Genomic DNA, 22,259 nt, shown 5'->3' with positions numbered 1-22,259 from the left:
AACACGGACAGTTTTAGTTTTATGGCATTAAATGCCATCGAATCACATAGAAGGTTATTCCCCCCCCCTTTTTTTTAACAAGGGACAGCAGGTTTCAGGCTCAGAGCCTTCCCCAGGCTATACTAGAATGTAATACCCTTATTTGGTTTTCTTATTGTGCACTTGTATGGTTTTGTTCTATTTATGGCAATGATACTGGTTTTCCATTGGTGCCGGTGATAGAAAGTTTCCTTTTAAAATCTATTTACTTAAGTAAAAGAATGAGTCCATTTGAGGGAAAAAATAAGTACATATGATAGGCAGATGCTGCTGCAGAAATCCCAAAGGTAATGAGCAGAAGGCTGACGCTCAGGGAGCTCTATTCTGGAACTGCCCTTCAGAAGGGGGCAGTCAGCCTCCCTGAAACCGTGTCCCCCAGGCTGCCCATGGCTCAGAGAGAATGTGCGTTCAGTGTCCCCCAGGGAGAGAATAGCCTCTGCTATTCACTATTCCCTATTCAACCCCAGGTCCCCACGGGAAATAGCATCCTATGCAGAACGTTTAAAGGACGGGGTCTGCTCGGGCCGAAGCGCAGCAAGTTCATTACTGAATGACGGATGTGCGTAACAGCCACGGCCTTTCTCTCTGGGAACGGGCAGCCAAAGCAACTAGACGAAACATAAAGATCAGTTGCAAGAAAGATCCCAGTTAGACCAGCAAACCCTGAGCTGGGCTTGCCTTGAAGTTGCAAAGTCCCCCATCTCTGGGGAACTTGAAGAGAATCCGCAGGCGCCTCCATGGACATTTCACACTTGAAGTGCCTATAGGTGCTGACAGGTGGCCAGACCTCCAGGATTCTTCGAGTTCAGTCCTAGGGAAATCAGTCCATGCCTTCCCACACCCTGGGCTCTCCACCGGGCTCTGTAGGCACCAAGGAACTTGGAGGGCCAATGGCACGTGGCCACAGAAAGCCAAGAAACAGCTTAACACTACACATCATTCACCAGGTTCCAGGCACAGTGCTCAGGTTGTGCACGGACTCTTCACCGAAGCCCCCTGAGGGAGGGGCCATCATCATCCCCATTGTAGTTGCTGAGTAACTTGCCCAAAGCCACAGCCGTAAATGGCCATCTTGGGATTTGAACCTAGAGCTCACTGACTCCCAAGACCAGACTGTTGAGTGAAAGGACTGTATGGGAAGCATGCAAGGCACACAGCCCCAGATCCCTTGCTTCACCATTCCCATACAGAGTGCCATCAGGAAGGCCTTGGGCCTGCCAGTGCTGCTGCTAAGGGGACCCAGGGGTCCCTCAGAAAGCTGCACTGCCAATCCCAGGTTCACCCCGCCCAGGTGAAGGCAGACTGCTCCTGGATGAGTAGCTGGCCTAAAACTGGGGGGCCTCCAGCTCAGTATGTGGGGCTTAGTCAGTGCTGGTTGGCCAGATGGGTACCGAGGAGCCCTTCCTTCCTTCTCTCCCTTGATCTGCTAAAGCCTAAGACCCGTATATGTATGCATATAGGGAGGTGGCCTCTTTCAGCTTCCCACCACTGTCCCTCCCACCTGAGCCACCACTCCTAGGGAGGTCAGGCCCCGGCAGGGAACCTTTGCCCTGCTTGGGGGGGACACAGGAACAACCAGCCCAACTGGGTGAGGGACTCCCTGGTATTGCTGGGCATCCCTAGCACTGGGTAGATGCCTCCTCACGCCTGTGGGCTGGCCTCCAGGGCCACCCCAGGGGCTCTGGACAGAAGAGAGTGGATTTCCTAAGAGCTGACCTTCGCTGCGTCAGAGGCTTGCACCATTGGGTTACTCAACAAGGCCCTGCAGTCCTGTTTACCATGAAGGGGATGATGGGGTCTCCCCTCCCTAGCCTCAGTGCACTTCCATGCACTAGTCCCAGAGTCTGGGCCTCCTGGGTCAGCCTATAAGGCCATGGTGAGGACAAGAACTTTCTCGGGCCCTAGGAGTGCATATAGGGGAAGAAGAGTCTCTGCCACCCTTGGGGTCTGCTGGGGCCTGGCTCTGTTAGGTGCATCCCTCCATCCATCTCACCCTGAGTCAGGCCCAGGAAAGGGGCGTCTTCAGTTGACTGGGCTCCTGAGCACCAACTCACCACCACCATTCTCCTTGGTGCTGAGCCAGCCTCAGGAGCTTGGAAAACAGACCTGCACCAGCCACCTCCATCTCACCTTCCCAGACAGGAAGCCTTTGACCTTGAGCAATCCTGCCCAAGGCAACGCACCTCAGCAGGCCGGCGAGTCTTTCCAACTCACAGACCCCCCTGACAGTGCCCGCAAGCAGGCTTCCCATCTGTTAGCCCCTTGTTACACATCGTCCTGGGCAGTGGCAATGTTCATTAGCATGCCCGTATTACAGTTAAGGATACTGAGTCCCAGAGTAGTTCAAAGCCAAGAGAACGCTTCTGACCCCCTTCAGTAGAAAGCTGCTTAGAGCCCTAATCATCTCCCTGAGCTGGTCCTGTGGAGTGCCACACTGTGTGAGTAGCCAGGACCTCTAGGGGTGAAGGCCTCTGGCTATGTAGATGATATGGAGCGAGGGCTCTGAGCCTCTCTGTTACCAGCTACTCTGCAAGGTGGCTCCCTACACCTCAGTTCTCTAGAGCTCAGTTTCCCAAATTGGGGCTGAGCAGAGAGCAGCCCAGCCAGGGGAGGGCAGGGGAAGGGGTAAGAAAGCAGAAGGGCCTCTCGGGGTCACTTGAGGAGAAAGGGGCAGGGCAGGTGCTCTGTGGTGGGGGCGGTGCTGGCCTTCCTGCCTGCCACCATCCCCTGCCCTTTCTGGAAACCCTGTCCTGCCATGAAGCATGGCCTTGGTGCCGAGACCACCTCCCCCGTCCTGCGAGAATCCAGGCCAGGACTAGGCAGCTCTGTGTGTGGGGTGTGGGCTTTCTCCTCCTTATCAGAGGCCAGACTCCCCGAGCACTGAGATAACATGCTGCCTGCAAGCACCCACTTTGTTTCTGGTATATTCCAGTTTCTCTCAACTCCCTTCTCTTGCTCCTACCCTGTGCTCCCCCTCCTTTCTTCTCCTGACCCGCCCACTGGGTCCTTGTGCCAAGTGCCCCACCTTCCTCTTGCCTCCCTGACTCCCTGCATGACTCAAGCTTTCCCTGGGCCCTCCCCACAAAGTATAGTTCACAGGCTGCCTGCTGGCCCCCTCTTCCCTTGAAATCCAGCTGATCCAGTGCCGGGCACCAAGAACCGGGGGCCAGGCTATGGGTACCCCGACCTCTGCCCTACCCCTGCTCCCTGCCCTGCCCTGGGAGCCCCTGTGTCCTAGCCAGGATTCCACTTGGAGTTGTGACAGTCTGGACTTTGGAAGAAGAAAGTGGCACCTCCCTGGTGTAGGGCTTCTGAGCATGAGCTAAGGAAACCGAAACCAGAAAGATGCCATAAATTATTCCGGGACCAAGACGGGGTTCATGGCTGAGCCAGGAAAGTGGCCCACATTCTCCCCAGGACCCCACACCAGTCCCTGAGCTCCAGCCTTGCTAGGATGCCGGGAATCAGCTGACCACTCAACTCTCAGCCGCCAGACCTTCAGGATAAGGACCGGGTGGGCGCCCACATCTGCGAGTGCACCCGTGCCCCCCAAAGGTTCAACCAGGAGTGTCACCAGGGAGCAGGACACAGAGAGTACCACACCCCCTGCGCCCAGTGAGACCCTGGAGCCCTGAGGCGGGCGGCGCAGGGAGATGCCCCAGGTGTCAAAAGCCCGTGGCGTCCACCAGAAAATGCTGGGCTGTCCCCACCATGTCCATCTCCTCTCTGCAGCAGCTGCTCCCGCGCGGGGCTCTCTGGGCAGGGAAGGGTCGGGCCGGCAGCAGCTTGGGCGGCTGTCAGAGCATGCAGACGTGCTGCTGCCCAGCCAGGGCACTTGGCAGGGACCTGCTGGCCCCTGCAGCGAGGTCCCAGCAAGTAGGAAACAGGGCAGGCGGAGGGAGCCCCCCCCACCCCGCGGCCCCCTCCCCAGCCGTGTTGTCCCGGTGTGCCTCCCCACCGACTCCTGCCTACCTTACCTCGGGAGGCAGCCAGGAAGAGAGCGAGGAGCACAGGCCCCCAGTGCCGGCCACCGGCCTCCGGGACCAGGGGGACGCCCATGTCACCGTCGGGCGGCGGCGTCTGGAGCCCCGGGGCCCGGAGCGGGACCGCGGGCACGCAGGGGGAGCGCCTGGTGCTCCGGGAACGGGAGCGGCGGCTCACAGCTGGCCGGAAAACCTCCGGTGGAGTGAGTGCAGAGAGCGAGCGCCGTGGGCGCCCGAGAGCTCCAGGGCCCACCCCCCTCCCCCGCAGCGCCCCCGGGGGGCCGTGGGGGGAACTGCCTCGCCAAGGGCCCGTGGGAGGGGCTTCCCGGTGACTCACAGGGCACCCGGCCCTCTAGGTAGGGGCGACAGCCCGAGTGTCCGCATCAGCTCCGCTCGCTTCCTGCTCTCCCCCATGCCCCTCCGGAGAGGATCGGTACTGCCGCACAGCCTGAGAAGGCCCTTGCCTCTAACTCAGCAGGCTGCACACGCACCATAGCTTGTGTCTGACCTCACCCACCAGCCTTTGAGTCCTCTGGGGGCAAGCACTTGTCCCCAGCATCCTCCAGCCCAGCCCAGGGCCTGGTAGGCGGTAGGCACTCCCAGCGGTGGAGTGAATGAGTGAATGAATGAAATCTAACTTTTGTAAAGGGCAGGCAGGTTGGAGCAGACTTGACCGTAGATCCCAGAGCCTGTAAACCTTTGTGCACGCGCGCGCGCACACACACACACACACACACACACACACACACACACACACGGCACAGGGCTAGGGATACACAACAGGCTTGGCCCATCCCCACAGAGGCATGTGTGTACGCATCTGGTAGATGTCCCGTAGGAAGTCATCAGGGCTCCTCTCCAGCTAGGCCCCAGGATCACTTCCCACTTTGCACCCTCTCTAGCTCCCTGTGCCCTGGATATCCACAGGACAGTCATGCACCTGCCTCCCCAGTCCTCCACTCCTGCACCCCCACCCAGCACTGGCACCACTGGTGGTGTCTCCCGCCTCCCCTCTCCCTCAGGGCTCAGCTCAAGTCCTTCCCCTTCCCCAAGGGTCCTGAGCTTCCCCACTGGGCACCACTCCAGGCCTCACTGTTCACACTCCCTTCCGCTGTCACACCCAAGTTGCCAACCAGCTGATTTGCACCTGGGCGTACCTGCCCGCCTGAGCTAGACTGTGAACTTTGGGGGACCAGAGCCTCTGCCTGAGGATTCTGAGTCCCTGGCACAAAATTGGGCACAGAGAAGGTGTTTAAAGCACTCTTATCTGAATGGACAAACAGATAACTGAGCAAGGGGCTTCCTAAATGAAGGAATGGGGGTGGCAGTGGCTAGGGCCAGGGGTCAGGGGAAGGAGGGGCACAGCCATTGTACTGTTTACCCCAGCCTTGCTGAAGCTTCTAAGGGCTTTGATGGCCCACTAGCTGTCTTGAGCTCACACGGCCCCAGGCTGAAGGACAGAGGACAGCCAGAGTCCATCTGGGGTGGGAATCAGGGTAGTGGAACTGAATGGTAGCCAGGAATTCTGGGTGCCCCGTGGGTGACTTCGCCCTAGTCAGAGGCTCTCTGGGAGCTCTCAGTCCTCATCCTGGGACGGGAAGGCTATACAGAGGAAAGGTGGGCATCGTGCTTTTATTACATGGCCAGTCCCCCTGAGACGGGCCAGAGACTGCCAGGACATAACTGGGTCCTTCATCATGATCCTGACCTTGTGACCCCATGTTGGGAAACAGCCCAGGGCCTTTCCTTCTGGCAAAGTGTGAGCTCTTCTACCCATAGGAGGAAGAAAGCCGATTGCAATCAGGTGGATCCTGGGCCCTCTTCCATCCGTGGCCAGCCTCTGACAGAGGTGAGGTGGGGGGTCACTGAAGGGTGAGACCCTAGAGCACCTGGCCTCTCCCAGACCACCCTTGAGACCAGACTCCCTTGGTTCCAGGGCCTAGAAGGTGGATAAAGAGAGCACGGGATTATCTATCGGGAGGGAAGCCACGGCCAGCCGTCCCCTCCTCCAGTGGGCTAGAACACCTGAGCTCCCCTCCACTTCCTTCCTCCCTGCCCCACTGCCAACTAGTGAGCCTCCTGGGTTTGCATCAGAGTGAGACACAGAGGCATTGCCCAAGGTGTGGGCATGTCCAGAAACCTGAAGCACTGTTTCCTAAGTGCCAGGGCAGGAAGGACTCAGCTGGGAGGGCCTTTGGGGCACTGACTTCCTCCTTATTCGAGAGGCCGCAGGAAGCCAGACCCCCCTCTCCCTCCCATGCTCAGGCCTGGTTGCAGAGAGAAGGGGCTTGTGGGGCAGCCCCTTCTCCCAGCCCCTGCAACCTCCCTGATGGTAAGACCAACTTCTGGGAGTCTGGGGAAGTGGGGCAGGCCAGCACCACGACTCCCATCTGTGAGGCTGGAAAGAGCCCCTTCCCTGCAAGGTGGCACTCTTGGGCTCTACTGTCATCTCAGAGGTCTTGGGAGGGCTCCATGCGGGGCTCCTGTGGGTGGTGAGTGCTCACAGCTATATCCAGGACCATGCAGAGCCATGAAATGAACACTGGCCTTCCTAGATGGTCATCTTTTCTCCAGCATTTGAGGCATCCACCCTTTATTGACATATAATTGACATACAATATTCTACTAGTTTCGAGTGTATATCCTAGCGATTCAATATTTTATACACTGTGAAGTGATCCCTGGGCTAAGTCTAGTCACCATCTGTCACCATACAAAGTTATTGCAATATTATTGACTCTATCCTCTATGCTGTACTTTTCATCCCCGCGGCTTATTTATTTTGTAAGTGGAAGTTTGTACCCCTTAATCCCTTTCACCTAGTTCACCTGCCCCCCCCACCCCTCCCCGCTCTGGTAACCAGCAATTTGTTCCTGTATCTATAAGTCTGTTTCTGTTTCATTTTGTTCTGTTTGTTCGTTTGTGTTTTTTATTCTACACGTAAATGAAGTTATACGGCATTTTTCTTTCTTTATCTGACTTATTTCACTTAGCATAATATTCTCTAGACCCATCCACGTTTTCACAATGGCAAGATTTCATTTTTTAATGGCTGAGTCATCTTCCATTGTATATATATACCACATCTTCTGCATCTGTTCATCTATCAATGGACACTTGGGTTGCTTCCATAATTTGGCCATTGTAAATAATGCTGCTGTAAACATCTGGGTACATGTATCCCTTGGAATTAGTGTTTCTGTATTTTGGGGGTAAATACCCAGTAGTGTGATTACTGGATCATACAGTAATTCTATTTTTAACTTTTTGAGGAACCTCCATACACGGTTTTCCACAGTTTGCATTCCCACCAACAATGCACAATCGTTCCTTTTTCTCCACATCCTCACCAACACTTGTTTCGTGTGTGTGTGTGTGTGTGTGTGTGTGTTTTATTTTAGCCACTCTGACAGGTGTAAGGTGGTATCTCATCGTGGTTTTGATTTGTATTTCCCTGATGATGAGTGATGTTGAGCATCTTTCCATGTGTCTGTTTTCCATCTGGATGTCTTCTTTGGAGAAATGTCTGTTCATTTCTTCTGCCCATTTTTTTAATTGGATTATTTGTTTGAGGAGTGTTGAATTGTTTAAGTTCTTTATATATTTTGGATACTAACCCTTTATCGGATATGTCACTTGCAAATATCTTCTCCCATTCTATAGGTTGCCTTTTAGTTTTGTTGATGGTTTCCTTCCCTGTATAGAAACTTTTTTATTTTGATGTAGTCCCAATAGTTTATTTTTGGTTTCATTTTTCTTGCCACAGGAGACATATCTAGAAAAATGTTGCTACGGCCGATGTCAGAGACATTATTGCCTGTGCTGTCTGCTAGGATTTTTATGGTTTCAGGTCTCACATTTAGGTCTTTCATCCATTTTGAATTTATTTTTGTGTTTGGTGGAAAAAAGTGGTCTAGTTTCATTCTTTTGCATGTAGCTGCCCAGTTTTCCCAGTACCATTTGTCGAAGAGATTTTTTTTCCCACTGAATATTCTTTCCTGCTTTGTCGAAGACTAATTGACCATATCATTGTGGGTTTATTTCTGGGACTTCTATTCTGTTCCATTGAACTAGAACACTTGTGATTTTTCTTTTTTTTTTTTTTTTGTCTTTTTGATAAGAGCCATAGTGACAGGTGTAAGGTGATATCTCATTGTGGTTTTGATTTTGCATTTCCCTGATGATGAGTGATGTTGAGCATCTTTTCATGTGCCTATTGGCCGTCAGTATGTCTTCTTTAGAGAAATGTTTATTCAGGGTGCCTGGGTGGCTCAGTCATTAAGCGTCTGCCTTCAGCTCAGGTCGTGATCCCAGGGTCCTGGGATTGAGCTTTGCATCAGGCTGCCTGCTCCGCGCGAAGCCTGCTTCTCCCTCTCCCACTCCTCCTGCTTATGTTCCCTTTCTAGCTGTCTCTCTCTGTCAAATAAATAAATAAAATCTTTAAAAAAAAATGTCTATCAAGCCCTCTGCACATTTTTTATTCGGGTTATTTGGTTGTTAAGGTGTGAGTTTTTTATATATTTTAGATATTAACCGCTTATTGGAGATATGATTTGCAATTATCTTCTCCCATTTAGTAGTTGCCTTTTTGTTTTGTTGATGGTTTGCATGCAAACTTTTTTGTTTGATGTAGTCCTGTTTGTTTATTTTAGCCTTTGTTGCCCTTGCCTCAAGGGAGTGAGCCAAAAAAAAATATTGCTAAGACTGATGTCAGAGAGCTCACTGCTTATGTTCTCTTCTAGGAATTTTGTGGTTTCAGGTCTTACATTCAAGTCTTTAATCCATTTTAAATTTCTTCCCATTGTATATTCTTGCCTCCTTTGTCATAGATTAATTGACCATATATGCCTAAGGTTTTTTCTGGACTCTCTGTTTTATTCTATTCATCATCGTGTGTCTGTTTTTGTGTCAGTACCACACTATTATGATTACTGTAGCTTTGTAGTACAGTTTGAAACCAGGGGTCATGATCTTCCCAGTTCTGTCCTTTTTCAAGATTGCTTTGGCTATTGGGGGTCTTTTGTGGTTTCATACAAATTTTAGGATTCTTTGTTCTAGTTCTGTGAAAAATGCCTTTGGTATTTTGATAGGGATTGCACTGAATCTGTGGATTCCTTTGGATATTACGGACATTTTAACAATATTAATTCTTACAATCCATGAGCATGGTATATCTTTCCATTTTTTGTGTGTCATCTTCAATTCCTTTCATTAATGTCTTACAGGTCTTTCACTTCCTTGGTTAAAATTATTCCCAGGTATTTTATTCTCTATGATGTAATTGTAAATGGGATTGTTTTCTTAATTTCTCTTTATGATAGCTTATTATTAGTACACAGAAACAATCAATTCATGTATGTCAATTTTGTATCCTGTGACTTTATTGAATTCATTTATTAGTTCTTTTTTTTTTTTTTTGAAGATTTTATTTATTTATTTGACAGAGAGAGACATAGCGAGAGAGGGAATTCAAGCAGGGGGAGTGGGAGAGGGAGAAGCAGGCTTCCCGCTGAGCAGGGAACCCAATGTGGGGCTCCATCCCAGGACGCTGGGATCATGACCTGAGCTGAAGGCAGATGCTTAATGACTGAGCCACCCAGGTGCCCCTCGTTTATCAGTTCTAATAGTTTTTTGGTGGAGTTGTTAAGGTTTTCTATGTATAGTAGCATGTCATCTGCAAATAATAACAGTTTTATTTCTTCCATTCCCAATTTGGATGCCATTTATTTCTTTTTCTTGTCTAATTGCTGTGGCTAAGACTTCCAATACTATATTGAATAAAAGTGGTAAGAGTGGACATTCTTGTCTTATTTCTGATCTTAGAGGAAAAGCTTTCCGCTTTTTGACATTGATGATGCTAGCTGTGGTTTTGTTATATATGGCCTTTACTGTGATGAAGTATGTTCCTTCTATACAATTTTGTTTAGAGTTTTTATCATAAATGGGTGTTAAATTTTGTCAGATGCTCTTTTTGCATCTATTGAGATTATCATATGATTTTTATCCTTCGTTTTGCTAACATAGTGTATCAGGTTGATTGCTCTGTGGATGTCGAACCATTCTTGCATCCCTGGAATAAATGCCACTTGATTGTGGTGTGTGATCCTTTTAATGTATCGTTGAATTCAGTTTGCTAATTGTTGAGGATTTTTGCATCTATGTTCACCAGGGATATTGGCCTGTAATTTTCTTTTTTCATGATGTCTTTGCCTGGTTTTGTATCAGGGTAATCCCAGCCTCATAAAATAAGTTTGGAAGCATTCCTTCCTCTTCAACTTTTTAGAATAATTGAGGAGGTTAACTCCTAACTCTTCTTTAAATATTTGGCAGAATTTACCTGCAAAGCTGTCTGGTGCTGGATTTTGTTTTGGGAGGAGTTTTAAAATTACTGATTAAATTTTATTACTTGTAATCAGTCTATTCAGATTTTCTGTTTCTTCATAATTCCATCTCAAAAGGTTACATTTCCTACTTTTTAGTTTCATTGACCTTGCTATTGTTTTTTAAGTCTCTGCGTATTGCCACTCTGGTCTTTATTTCTTCCTTTTACTAACTTTGGGCTTTGATTGTTCTTTTTCTAGTCCCTTTAGGTATAAAGTTAAATTGTTTATTTGGGATTTTCTCTTGTTTCTTGAGGTACACCTGTATAACTATGAACTTTCCTCTTAGAACTGTTTTTGCTTTCTCCCACAGATTTTAGAAAGTTGTATTTTCATTTTCATTCATCTCAAGGTATTTATTTTCCCTTTGATTTCTTCATGGACCCATTGTTGTTTAGTAACATGTTGTTTAGCCTTTACGTATTTGTGTTTTTTAAAGTTTTCTTCTTGTAATTGATTTCTGGTTTCATACGATCATGGTCAGAAAAGATGCTTGATATGATTTCAGTCTTCTTGAATTAAGACTTGTTTTGTGGCCTAACATGTAATCTATCCTGGAGAATGATCCATGTGCACTTAAAAAGAATGTGTATTCTGTAGTTTGGGGATGAAATGTTCTCTATATACCTATTAAGTCCATCGGGTCTAATGTGTAGTTTAAGGCCAATATCTCCTTGTTGATTTTCTGTCTGGATGACCTATCCATTGAGGTAAGTGGGGCATTGAAGTCCTCTACTATTATTGTATTACTGTCCATTTCTTAAAATCCCTATGAGCTTTCAAAGATAACATGAGAGATTTTGAAGATATTTCCTTCTTAAGACAGACACTCCAGAGTATTCCTCAGACTTTGTGCAAGTTCCCTCTCTGGTAGAAAAGTTTGAGCAATGTTAAAATAAGGCATTTCCCCTCTCTGTGTGATTATTGTTTTTATAAAGATTCATTGAGATTCTAAGACCCAGAAGAATGCCTCCCTGATGGTGGGATTTAGTCCATGTGACTGATGACAGCAGACCAGAACTCCAGAATATTTGAGCTGGAAGGAACTGTAGATATCAAGTCAGGTTCTTTATTAACAGAAAAGGTCCAAAAAAGGAAATGAGATATGCCCAAGGTCACAGAGCTCCATCTCAAGGGTGCCAACCCTACCTGCTTTGGAAACAACTTTAGCAACCACCTAACACCCACCCCTCCAAGATCCACAGCTGCAGCTCAGTGGACTCATTGCCTCCTCAGGGGCAATGAAAATCTTCTTGGGTCTAGGTCTGCTGCCCATCTGTCCCTCCACAGGTGGTTCTAGAGCCACCCAAGGTGGGTTCCAAAGCCCCAGGAAAAAGAGGTGCACAAGCTGTCTACATCCAGCTTTTTGTATCATTTGCTTTCTGTTCTGTGGCCTTGGCAATGGTCTAGTCTTATTCTCTCTACCCAGACATCTTTGCAGTTATTATAACTTTATTATCTTATATTAGTCACTAATCATAGCTTGTATTAGTCAAGGTCCCAGCAGGAAACAGATGGCACACTCAGGGCTCAACTGAAGAGAGTTTAATGGGGGGACTGTTTACAGAGGGCTGGTGAAGCACCAATAGACTAGCAACTGCAGGAAGCCATTACCACCCACACATCCAAAAGGACAATAAGAGGAGGTGAGTTGCATGAGCCCAGTGGGAGCTGGAGTCATGGGAGAAGGGCCACCCAGCAGGAAAAACACAGCCACTGGCAGAACTACAGGGAGGAAAGGAAGGAATGTGGAAGAAATGCCCCACCTCTCTTTCTTCCCTCCTCCTGGCTTCTGCCAGGACCTCCTGTTGGTGAAACCCATCTGGAAGCCAGATGGCAAGGGAGCCCAGATGAGATGGCCCACAGGGGATGTCCTCCCAGGTGGAGAAGCAGAGAATGGAAGGGGGGCAGCGCGAGGGACAGAGAATATCAGCACGTAACTAATTTCCTTCTCTCATTTATCTACTCTGCTTGCAAAGTGCCACATCTGTCATCTCTCTATGGTTCTTGAGTGCCGATCACTGAGTTCCAACCGGCTGGACATTTCATGTGGTCTGATTAGACCAAGTATCAGCCAGAAATGGCCAATTGCAGGAGAATATGTTGCAGAAAATGTTGTTGCAGTGAAGTCATGTTCTGTAAGCTTTATTCTTCATGGTTCAACAAATTCTGCCCATTTAAGTGCCCGAAACCCAATGTCTTCCCTTTTAAAAATGCTGAAAATGGGTATTTCTTCATTTACATGAACAGTGGGTGAAGCTTAATACTGTGTTGGACTGAGAACATCACATTCATGCCTTTGGTGATCTGGCAGGAGGCCCAGGGTCAGTAAGGCCCCAGCCCAACCAAAGCTGTCGCTGGGGGTGGTTACTAGGGTTCATCTCATACGCTAATTTGAATTGCTAGGTCGCTGTGCTGACAAGGATCATGAGGCTGTTTCTAGCCTCAGCAGTGCCACGATTGATTAGTGATGTCTGCCATGGACACAGACAAAGCTATGGTGGTGCCATCTTGGACCTAAACTGTTACCTAGCTTGGCTTTTGGAGGAACCTCTCTGATTTCCTCCTCTACCAGCCTGTGACTTCCTACCCTCTCATTCTTCTTTCTTTCTCTCACCATATTGGATCATTCTAAGTGATCCCAGCCTAGGAGACTATCCAGCCAGGTCCACCTCAACCCCTCTAGCTAGCTGACCAAGGAACCTGACCACACTCTTCTTCACAGGCCACCACTCACGTGTACGTGACCATCGTGGACGAGAATGATAATGCACCAGTGTTCCAGCAGCCCCACTACGAGATTTTACTGGATGAGGGCCCAGACACAATCAACACTAGCCTCATCACCATCCAGGCGCTAGACCTGGACGAAGGGCCCAATGGCACAGTTAACTATGCCATTGTCGCGGGCAATATCATCAACACCTTCCGTATCGACAGACACACGGTCAGCAGCTGATGGTGGGGTTTAGGAGGAGGTTCAGGTGGCTAAGGGGATTGGAAGGGACCTCAATGACATCATGGGAGGTGGGAGCAGAGCAAAGATGGAGTCTGGGAGGAAAGTGTGGGGGCAGCCAGTGCAGAAGGAAGCAAAGCTTGTGGGACGGCAACAAGGGCTCCCCACCATGGCCGGGATGTCAGAGCACACTTCCTGGGGTGGTCTGAGGGTACCCCATGAAGAAGCTGGTCCCCGGGGTGCCCCAGACCCACCACCCATTGATCCACCCTTGTCCCCTCTGTTATCCCCCAGGGCGTCATCACTGCTGCCAAGGAGCTGGACTATGAGATTAGCCATGGCCACTACACTCTGATCGTCACTGCCATGGACCAGTGCCCGATCTTGTCTCAGCGCCTCACCTCTACCACCACGGTGGGTGGGTGGGACATAGCCTCAACGTGGGGGAGGACAGGGCCCAGAAAGCTCTATCGGGGAAGGGGAAAAGGGAAGATTGTCCAGGAGAAACACCTAAATCCGAGAGCCCTGTCCTGGTCTTGGCAACTCAGCCAAATTTGCTGTGTGACTTTGAGGAGGTTACTGAACTTCTCTGCGTGGCTGCATCTGTCAGACAGATGATGACACCTGCCTTCCTCCCCTTCATGGGAAGAGCACAAACTCTGGTCAAACCAACAGAAGCTCATACCCCTGCTCTTCGGCTCCCTAGCTGTGTGACTCTAGGCGAGTCATTTAGCCTGCCTGAGCTGCGCTTTCCTCCTCCATGAAACGGAGATAGTAGAGACTTGTCAGGGCATGGGCAGAGCGGATGAGACCATGGGAAATGACCGTAGTGAGGCAATAAATAGAAATGTGTAGCATTATTATGAACAATACGACGATTATGCCCATAAAAAGGCTTTGACAATGACAGTAACTTATCCATAGGCATAGCTTAAAAGCCCCCCCAACCAACCATGATCCCTGAGGATTCTTGCATCAGCCCTCTGAGACAGGATTATCAGACCCACTTTACAGATGAGGGAACTGGGCTCAGCACAGGGCTAGCCGGGATGCAGCCCCAGCTATGCTTGTCCACCATCTCAGGTACTTGTGAACGTGAATGACATCAATGACAACGTGCCCACCTTTCCCCGAGACTATGAGGGGCCGTTTGATGTCACCGAGGGCCAGCCGGGGCCCCGAGTGTGGACCTTCCTGGCCTACGACCAGGACTCAGGCCCCAACGGGCAGGTGGAATACAGCATCGTGGATGGAGACCCTCTGGGTGAGTGGGGCCTGAGCCAGGCATGGAGGGCAGAACAACCTGGGGGCCTCTGCCCCACCCCACTTAGGAGTCGTGGCCTTGTGCTCTCTGGGCCTCAGTTTCCCCACCCATAAGATGATGGAAATACTCTTCTCCCCACCCGTTCTTCACAGGGATATGTGAGAACATTCTGAAATCTGAGACTGGTAGCCTTGAAGGGTCAGAGACCCCTTTGAGAATCAGATAGAAAATGCCCCTGCATCATACCCAGAGGAAAGACTCCAGGGCGGAGGGAGGATGAATATCCTTGCCCCAAACCTTCAGGAACCCCCAGATGCATTCAGCACCCAGATTTTTCCACACAACTTGTTACCATGAATAGGCTTCACAGCTACCTCGGTGCTTGTCCTCAGGTGAAGAGCAGGGCTGGCCCTGGCCACAGCGGTTCCTCAAGTCAGTTTCTACTCGTTTCTGCAGAGTCAGAATTTCAAACTCAAAGGCCTGCCAGTGTCAGGCCGGGGACACACATGGGGGAAGGGGTCCAGGCAAGACAGTAGGGAGTAGTGGGGGCTGTGATGGCCTCGCTCAGCTCTGGCCAGTGTGGCTGTGTCAACATGCAGGCCCACAGGGGCGAGGTCTTCCCACCTTAAAGACAAAAGCTAGAAATCCAAATCTTTGTGAAACATCCTGATTTTCAATTGATCAACTGATCATTCAATAAATATTTATTGAGCACCTACCATATGCCAATCATATTCCAGGTGCTGAGGATGCGGGATGGTACAAAACAGACACGCGTTCCAGTGGGAAGACACAGGCGAGGAACCTACGTGGCTGAGGAGATAACTTAGTATGTTGGGAGGTGCTAAGTGTTATGGAGAAACATAAAGCCAAGAGATGGGACATGCCAGGTGAAAGCTGCAGTTCTGGATAGGGTGCTCAGGGAGGAGGTGACATTTGAGCAAAGACCTGAAGGAAGGAGGAGCGGGTCATGTGGACATCTGGGGAAGACCATTCCAGGCAGAGGGAACAGCAAGTGCAAAGGCCCTGAGGCCAGACACGCCTGGCATGTTCACATGTGTGAACGCCAGTGGCTGGTGTGAAGTCGAGCGAGCGGAGGAGCAGGAAGGGATGAGGTCAGAGAGGTAGTAGCTCCAGATGTTCTTGGGCCTTGCTGACCATGATGAGGACACGGCTTTGGCTCCAAGTGATCTGGGAACCATAGGAGGGCTTGGAGCACAGGAGGCACACAATTGGACTTAGCTGTTACCAGGGCCCCTCTGATTCCCGTGCTCAGAACAGACCGTTGAGGTTAAGGAGTGGGAGCAGGGGGACCACAGGAGCCTGTTGCAGTCACTCAGGCTACAGATGGTGTGGCTGGGACCAGGCTGCTCGCACCAGAGGTGGTGACGGTGAAGTAGACAGAGCTCTGGTATATCTCAGAGCTGGAACCAACAGGATGTGCTGACTTAGTAGATGTGGAGAAAGTCTAAGATGACACCAGGCTTTCGGTCTGAGCAACTGGAGAGAGAGGGCATGACCGTCTGCTTGTGGGGAGGCTGCCCCAGGAGCAGGTGTGGGGGATGAGGGGAGCTGTGAGATGTCAGGTGGGGCTTAGATGCACAAGCCAGGGGTTCAGGAGGGAGGTCTCTGCTGGAGGCAGGTACCTGGGAGCTGTCAGCACAGAGATACGCAAAGCCACGAGATGCAAGGCCCGCACCGGGGAAGGAGACAGACGAGAGCTCCAAGGGTAGAATCCGCCATCAGGAGGCTAAAACTCCACTTCTGTAGGGCAAGACTTGGAGCCCCTGCTACCCTGAGCTTGCAGGAGGTCACTCCATTCTGACAGGCCACCCTTTCATGTCCCAAAAGTCCCTTCTCTGGCCAAGCCCTGTGTCTTCCTTTCCCAAAACCAGCACAGTGAGGGACTTTCTCTGTTATTCTCACAACCATGGAGGCCTTATCATTGCATGGGAGTTCCGGCGCCTGTTCGGGAGGCTGCCGAAGCTTCACTGAGGGGCGGCTGCTGGGCAAGCGGCTGAGCCCCTTCCTAGCAAGAGGCCCTCACTGCACCCAGCTTTGGGGTACAGGGCTCACACCTGTATCGTAACAAACTGTAGACGGCTCCATACCATGGATTTTTGGAGCCTTGAGCCAAACCTCCCAGTTAAATTGACACATGATCACGGTCAGCCATAGGAATTAAGGGTCATGTGGGGTGTCCCAGGAGACTGAGAGGCACCCGCCCCCGCCTGGAGGAGTAAGAGAAGCTTGGAGTCCCCTTCCCCTAGGAAGGAAGAGCCCAAAGATAACTTCAGGATCACAGAGCACTGCCCCATTTCAGGATAGACAAGGGAAGGCTGGGGTGGGGGGGAGGGAGGGGTAACCTGGGGGCATGGCTGACTGGCTCCCACAGGGCACAGCGTCCACTCCCCGCAGCGCCTCCTACCTCCAGGTTCAGTGACACCACGGTGGTAACTTGAAAACCTGACACACTACGCATCAGGACGGTTTTCTGTGGAGAGCCGGCTGGGTGACACACGGACGGGAGAGGCACATGCCCTGGGCCACCCAGCTCCCAGCACTGCAGCCTGAGCCTGGAGGGGCTCCTGTGGCTGGGGAGACATCAGGGACGACAGGGTTCTCGCAAGCCCCACCAGGCTCTGCAGAGGACATACATGGGCAAGCAATAGTTGGGAAACAGGCCCTATCCCCTGGAGTCCCTCCCGCTAACCTTGGCCTTCTCGGGACCTCCAGCTGTCCCTTCCAGTCAAGCCCGCTCCGTCCATCCTCATCCTCCCTGAAAGCCCCCACTTCCTTCAGAGGACTGCCTGGGCTTCCCTTCCGGGTTCCTGTAATGACACCAAGACCTGCCATGGGTCCAGCACACATGACGTCGACCAGGCCTTGTCCGGTCCCAGCGCCACCATGCAATGGTACCTCTTTATTGGCCCATTTTCCATATGAGGACATCGAGGCAAAGCTCAGTCACATGCCCACAAGCACATGGGAGTGAAGTCAGGATGCAGATGGAAAGCCTCTGTATTTAACCCCTGTCTCCAAAAGGAGTGGAATGCTGGGGAGTTCCCTGGGGGCAAGCTGCCGAGAATAATGAGTCCTGGAGTCCTTGGCCGGTCCACCTCCCCAATCTGCAGTCCTTGAGCTGATCTCATGGGGGTCTAGCTTGGGCCCAGTCCCCCAGAGCCTTGGGCCTGGCCTTCTGAGCTCTCAGAACCCTTTTCCTTCCTTCGAGAGGGTGGCTGGCTTTGGAGAAAGGGTTGGAGGCCATCTGTTCACACATGGTCAGGGGCCCAGGTAGGGCTGGGAAACCCCGAGAAAGGGAATCCCCAACTCTTGTGAGACCTTGGAGTGTCAGGCTCAGGAAATCCTGCTTCCAACAGCTTCCACCCCCCTGGGAGGGTGTGGCCTGTGAGGCTGTGGGTGGTGGGGGGCACAGAAGGGCTGTTCGGGAGTCAGGGCAGCAACGGGAGGGGACAGGGATGGTGAGGTAGGATGGGAAGGAGCAGGCAGAGGGAATTGTTGGCAGTTAGGGCCCCCATCCTTGCCATGCCCCTGTGTGCTGTGTGTCCACGAGCAAGTCAGTGCCCCACCCTGGGCCTTTCCCCCAGGTGTCAGAGGAAAAGTGAAGGAAGTCTTTTCTCTCTGTCCCCAGTTCCTGGGGCATGCATAGAGGCAGCCCCCCTTCCTCACATCCACCCCACCTCCCTCACTCCCCTTCCCTGCCCTTCTCCTACCCACCCGGGCTCCCATCTGCTCCCCTCTGCCCTTCCCCTCCACCCACTCCCAGTGCTCAGCCTTCTCTCCCAAACCTCCCGCCCTGGTCCGCTCTGATCAGGTGTCTAGAAAGACCACCGTTCCATGGATGCAGTAGGCTGAGGCCCAGAGCCCTGGATTTGAATACTGGTTCTGAAATGAACTTGCTGTGGGAGCTCAGACAAGGTGTCACCCTTCTCCGGACTCTCGATTCATTTTCCAAAGGACACGAGGGCCTGGATGGTCTCTGAGGTCCCTTCCAGGCCAGTCTGAGAATCTGAGGTTCTTGCTGTAGACACTCTCATACATCCGGCCCCCTCAGCCAGGCCGAAACAAGGACTGAGGCCAAAGGGCCAGCTGAGGGCTTTCCAAAACATCAAAGACAAGAAGTCAGGTCTGACGAGAGGCCAAGAGGTGGCCCCGGGCCTGGCAGAACCCTGTTGACAGACCAGCTGTGGCTCAAGACCAAGGCTGTATGGAGGGCAGCTGGGGGCTTCCCTGCCCTCAGTCACTTCCGCTCTGTCCTGCCCTGTGCCTCACCACTAGCAAGCCGTCCCTTGGGAGTAAGCTTTGCCCTTTCCCCGTTTTCCAGGACGTGGTATCTGGAAGGGATTGTACATCACAAACTACCCGAGACCTTCATTAATCATTTTCTGATCAAGAGTGGTGAGAGGATGCTTGTGTAGAAAGGGGCCCCCACTTTTTTCGACATAACCGTCTTACTTAGGGTCAGTCCCTGTCCTGCGTGTGGCCCAGGGAAGGGAACTGAACCGGTGTCTCAGGCACGCTGGGGTAGAAGCGGGCCCATGAGCACCTGCAACCCAAGCAGCTCTCTGTCCCCCTCACTCCCGCCCTGCCCAGCCCTTGGCAGGCTCCCTGAGGATCTGAAGCTGGGGGCACGGGAGGCCCCGCACCCAGCTGTCCCCCACCCCTGGTGAGTAAGGCTCGCTAGAGGAAGCAGGGAGAGGCCAGGGCTTTCCACAGCTCCTGGCCATTCCCAGCTCACTCCAGCCTCCCCTGGGCAACACCCAGGGGAATTTGTGATCTCTCCTGTGGAGGGGGTGCTGCGGGTCCGGAAGGATGTGGAGCTGGACCGGGAGACCATTGCCTTTTACAACCTGACCATCTGTGCCCGCGACAGGGGGGTGCCTCCTCTCAGCTCCACGGTGAGTGTAGGGGCTCCCCTCACTGCCCACCTCAACTCTCCGTAGAGGTTCCTATTAATATGCCCACCCTTGTGCCCAGAGAGGCCCCAGGCTGACCTGGAGCCAGTCCAGACCCGCAGAGCCCCTAACAGGCTGGCCAGTGCCTCTCGGGGCTCACTGGGGCCTGGCGGTCATAGCCATTCAGAGCTCTCCCCACCCAGCCAGCCAGGCCTCCGCACCTGTCACTCTGCCGTTTCCCCCCTGCCCTCTGCCCGGCTCTGCCTCTTTGCCCTTTCGGCTTGCTTCTTATCCTCATTTTCATCTTCATGCCTTTTTTATTATCCTTGTCTTCCTCTACCTCTTCCTTCTCCATGGCCGCCTGCGCCTTTCCTTCGTCAATCACTGCCCCGCCCCCTTGCTCGCCTGCCCCATCTCGCGCCCATCACTTCCTCCTCTTCCCCAACACGCCCCAGATGCTGGTGGGGATTCGGGTGCTGGACATCAATGACAATGACCCTGTGCTGCTGAACCTGCCCATGAACATCACCATCAGTGAGAATAGCCCCGTCTCCAGCTTCGTCGCCCGTATCCTGGCCAGTGACGCCGACAGCGGCTGCAACGCGCTCCTCACCTTCAACATCACCGCAGGCAACCGAGAGCGGGCCTTCTCCATCAACGCCACGGTAGGGAGGGCCCCAGGGTTCCTTCTCAACAGGAGGGCCCAGCCCTAGAGGCTTTCTGCTCTGCTGTCTGGGCGTCTTCGGGTTCAATTTCCTCCTCGAGCCTCCATCCTCTGCTGGGACAGGGGAGTCTCTGGGTCGTGTGGAATCTTGGATTTCCAGCTGAGCCATCTCTGGGTCCCCGTCACCCCCAAGGCTTGCCATGTGCAGAGATGGGGCTGGAGCCTCAGTTCCATTTGGTTTATTACCAAGATGCACCGGGAAGTCTTCATTGTCCTCTTGGAGTATTACCAGCTTCTAGCACCACGGGGCTCTCAGGGGGCCCACCCGTCTGAGAGAGCAAGACCCGGGCATTGGTGGGTCACTCTTGCCCTGGCAAGACCCCGCCAGCCCATGATGGCCTTCTAGACCATATCTGTGGCAATCTGGGGACAGAATTCACAGCTGCTCCTGCAGCTGCAGGCAAAGCAGTTGGGCATCTGTGGACCAGAGCCTACAATGGGGGCCAGGTCGCTGCTCAGCTCACCAGCCCTCCACATCCCAGACAGGGGTCATCACCGTGAACCGGCCACTGGACCGCGAGCAGGTCCCAGAGTACAAGCTGACCATTTCCGTGAAGGACAACCCGGAGAACCCACGCATAGCCAGGAGGGTGAGGCCGGAGGACACGGGGGAGCAGGGCTGCATGCTGGAGGTGGCCGGCAGCATGCCCGGGGGCTAGATGCTCAGGTGTCCAAGTGAGCCCAGTTCTACCTGGCATTGGGTGTGTGGCTTTGACAGGCAGATTTCTCTCCTACCCCATTTTCCTTCTCTTCTGCAAAATGAAGACTATCCCTACCCCAAAGTTGTGGAAGGGACTAGAAGGAGCCAATATCTATACAGTCATCAGCACTGTGCCTGGCACGTGGCAAACACTCAATGAACACCAGCTATCCTCTTTTCTCCCCAAACCACTGATACTTGGGCACACACCACCCATCACCACCCCCTTGCTCGCCTGCCCCATCTCGCGCCCATCACTTCCTCCTCTTCCCCAACGCACCCCAGATGCTGGTGGGGATTCAGGTGCTGGACATCAATGACAATGACCCTGTGCTGCTGAACCTGCCCATGAACAGCAGCATTGAGTTGGGGGGAGATGGGAAGCTGGGAGGCTGGACCCCCGCACTGCTGCTACCTCGCCCTGTGGTTTTGAATAACCACCCCACCTCTGGGCCTTGGTTTGCTCAGCTCTGCAACAGAGATAGCATCCAGGGGTATGGAGAGGTTCTAAGATAAGGACCCTACTGTGGTTTTTGAAAGGCACAAGGTACAGCACTGGGGGAGAGTTTGGTTGGGCCCAGACTGGGGTATCTGGCAGACCTGCAGGGTCTGAAAACCAAGAGTCATCTTCCTGCCTGAATTCCTTCCTTACCAGGAGATGGAACGTGATTAAATGCCAGTTGCATCCACCCTGTTCACTTCACAATACCTCTGTGAAGGAGTTAGGATTCCCATTTGCCAGACTGGAAAACTGAGGCCCGGATAGGGGAAATGATGTGCCCAAGGCCGCCAAGTGAGCTGCTAGCACAGCAGGGACTTGAACCCCGGTCTCTGGACCCTGAGTGTGGGCTTTTTTTTTTTTTTTTTTTTTTTTTTTAATTTATTTTATTGAGAGAGATAGTGATAGAGAGAGAGCATGAGAGCGGGGAGAGTCAGAGGGAGAAGCAGACTCCCCGATGAGCAGGGAGCCCGATGCGGGACTCGATCCCAGGACTCCAGGATCATGACCTGAGCCGAAGGCAGTCGCTTAACCAACTGAGCCACCCAGGAGCCCGAGTGTGGGCTTTTTAATCCTCTACCTCTGCGCCTCAACCCGCCACCTACCAACCCTCCTCCCACTGGAACATTTTGCTAGAACATGGCCTACAACCTAACCCTCCCTTGTGCCTCCCTCAGGATTTTGACTTGCTGCTGATCTTTCTGGCAGACGAGAATGACAACCATCCCCTCTTTACTGAGAGCACCTACCAGGCAGAGGTGATGGAGAACGCTCCCGCTGGTAGGTGCCAGACCCACC

General features: G+C 52.2%; 2 protein-coding genes across 4 annotated transcripts in view; one reads left to right on the top strand and one right to left on the bottom strand.

The window, feature by feature from the left end:
- The window catches only part of VSIR (V-set immunoregulatory receptor), a 28,311-nt gene extending 24,074 nt beyond the window's left edge, over window positions 1–4,237 (bottom strand). Inside the window, exon 1 of one of the 2 annotated variants that reach the window (XM_036083931.2) lies at window positions 4,017–4,237. In XM_036083931.2, the coding sequence (XP_035939824.2) occupies window positions 4,017–4,098 (82 nt within the window). In that variant the 5' untranslated portion in view covers window positions 4,099–4,237. Of the gene's footprint in view, window positions 1–4,011 lie in introns of both variants that reach the window. The other variant, XM_078077624.1, reaches the window with a different exon arrangement.
- Window positions 1–22,259, top strand: part of CDH23 (cadherin related 23) — a 405,959-nt gene that overhangs the window by 360,380 nt on the left and 23,320 nt on the right. For both annotated transcript variants that reach the window (XM_078077622.1, XM_036083911.2), the window contains 7 exons: window positions 13,128–13,349; window positions 13,653–13,772; window positions 14,442–14,622; window positions 19,408–19,541; window positions 19,994–20,203; window positions 20,745–20,852; window positions 22,139–22,241. In XM_078077622.1, the coding sequence (XP_077933748.1) occupies window positions 13,128–13,349; window positions 13,653–13,772; window positions 14,442–14,622; window positions 19,408–19,541; window positions 19,994–20,203; window positions 20,745–20,852; window positions 22,139–22,241 (1,078 nt within the window). The remainder of the gene's footprint in view (window positions 1–13,127; window positions 13,350–13,652; window positions 13,773–14,441; window positions 14,623–19,407; window positions 19,542–19,993; window positions 20,204–20,744; window positions 20,853–22,138; window positions 22,242–22,259) is intronic.

Source organism: Halichoerus grypus, chromosome 7 (genome assembly GCF_964656455.1).
Source record: "Halichoerus grypus chromosome 7, mHalGry1.hap1.1, whole genome shotgun sequence".
NCBI lineage: Eukaryota > Metazoa > Chordata > Mammalia > Carnivora > Phocidae > Halichoerus > Halichoerus grypus.
This window is presented reverse-complemented; position numbering and strand designations above follow the sequence as displayed.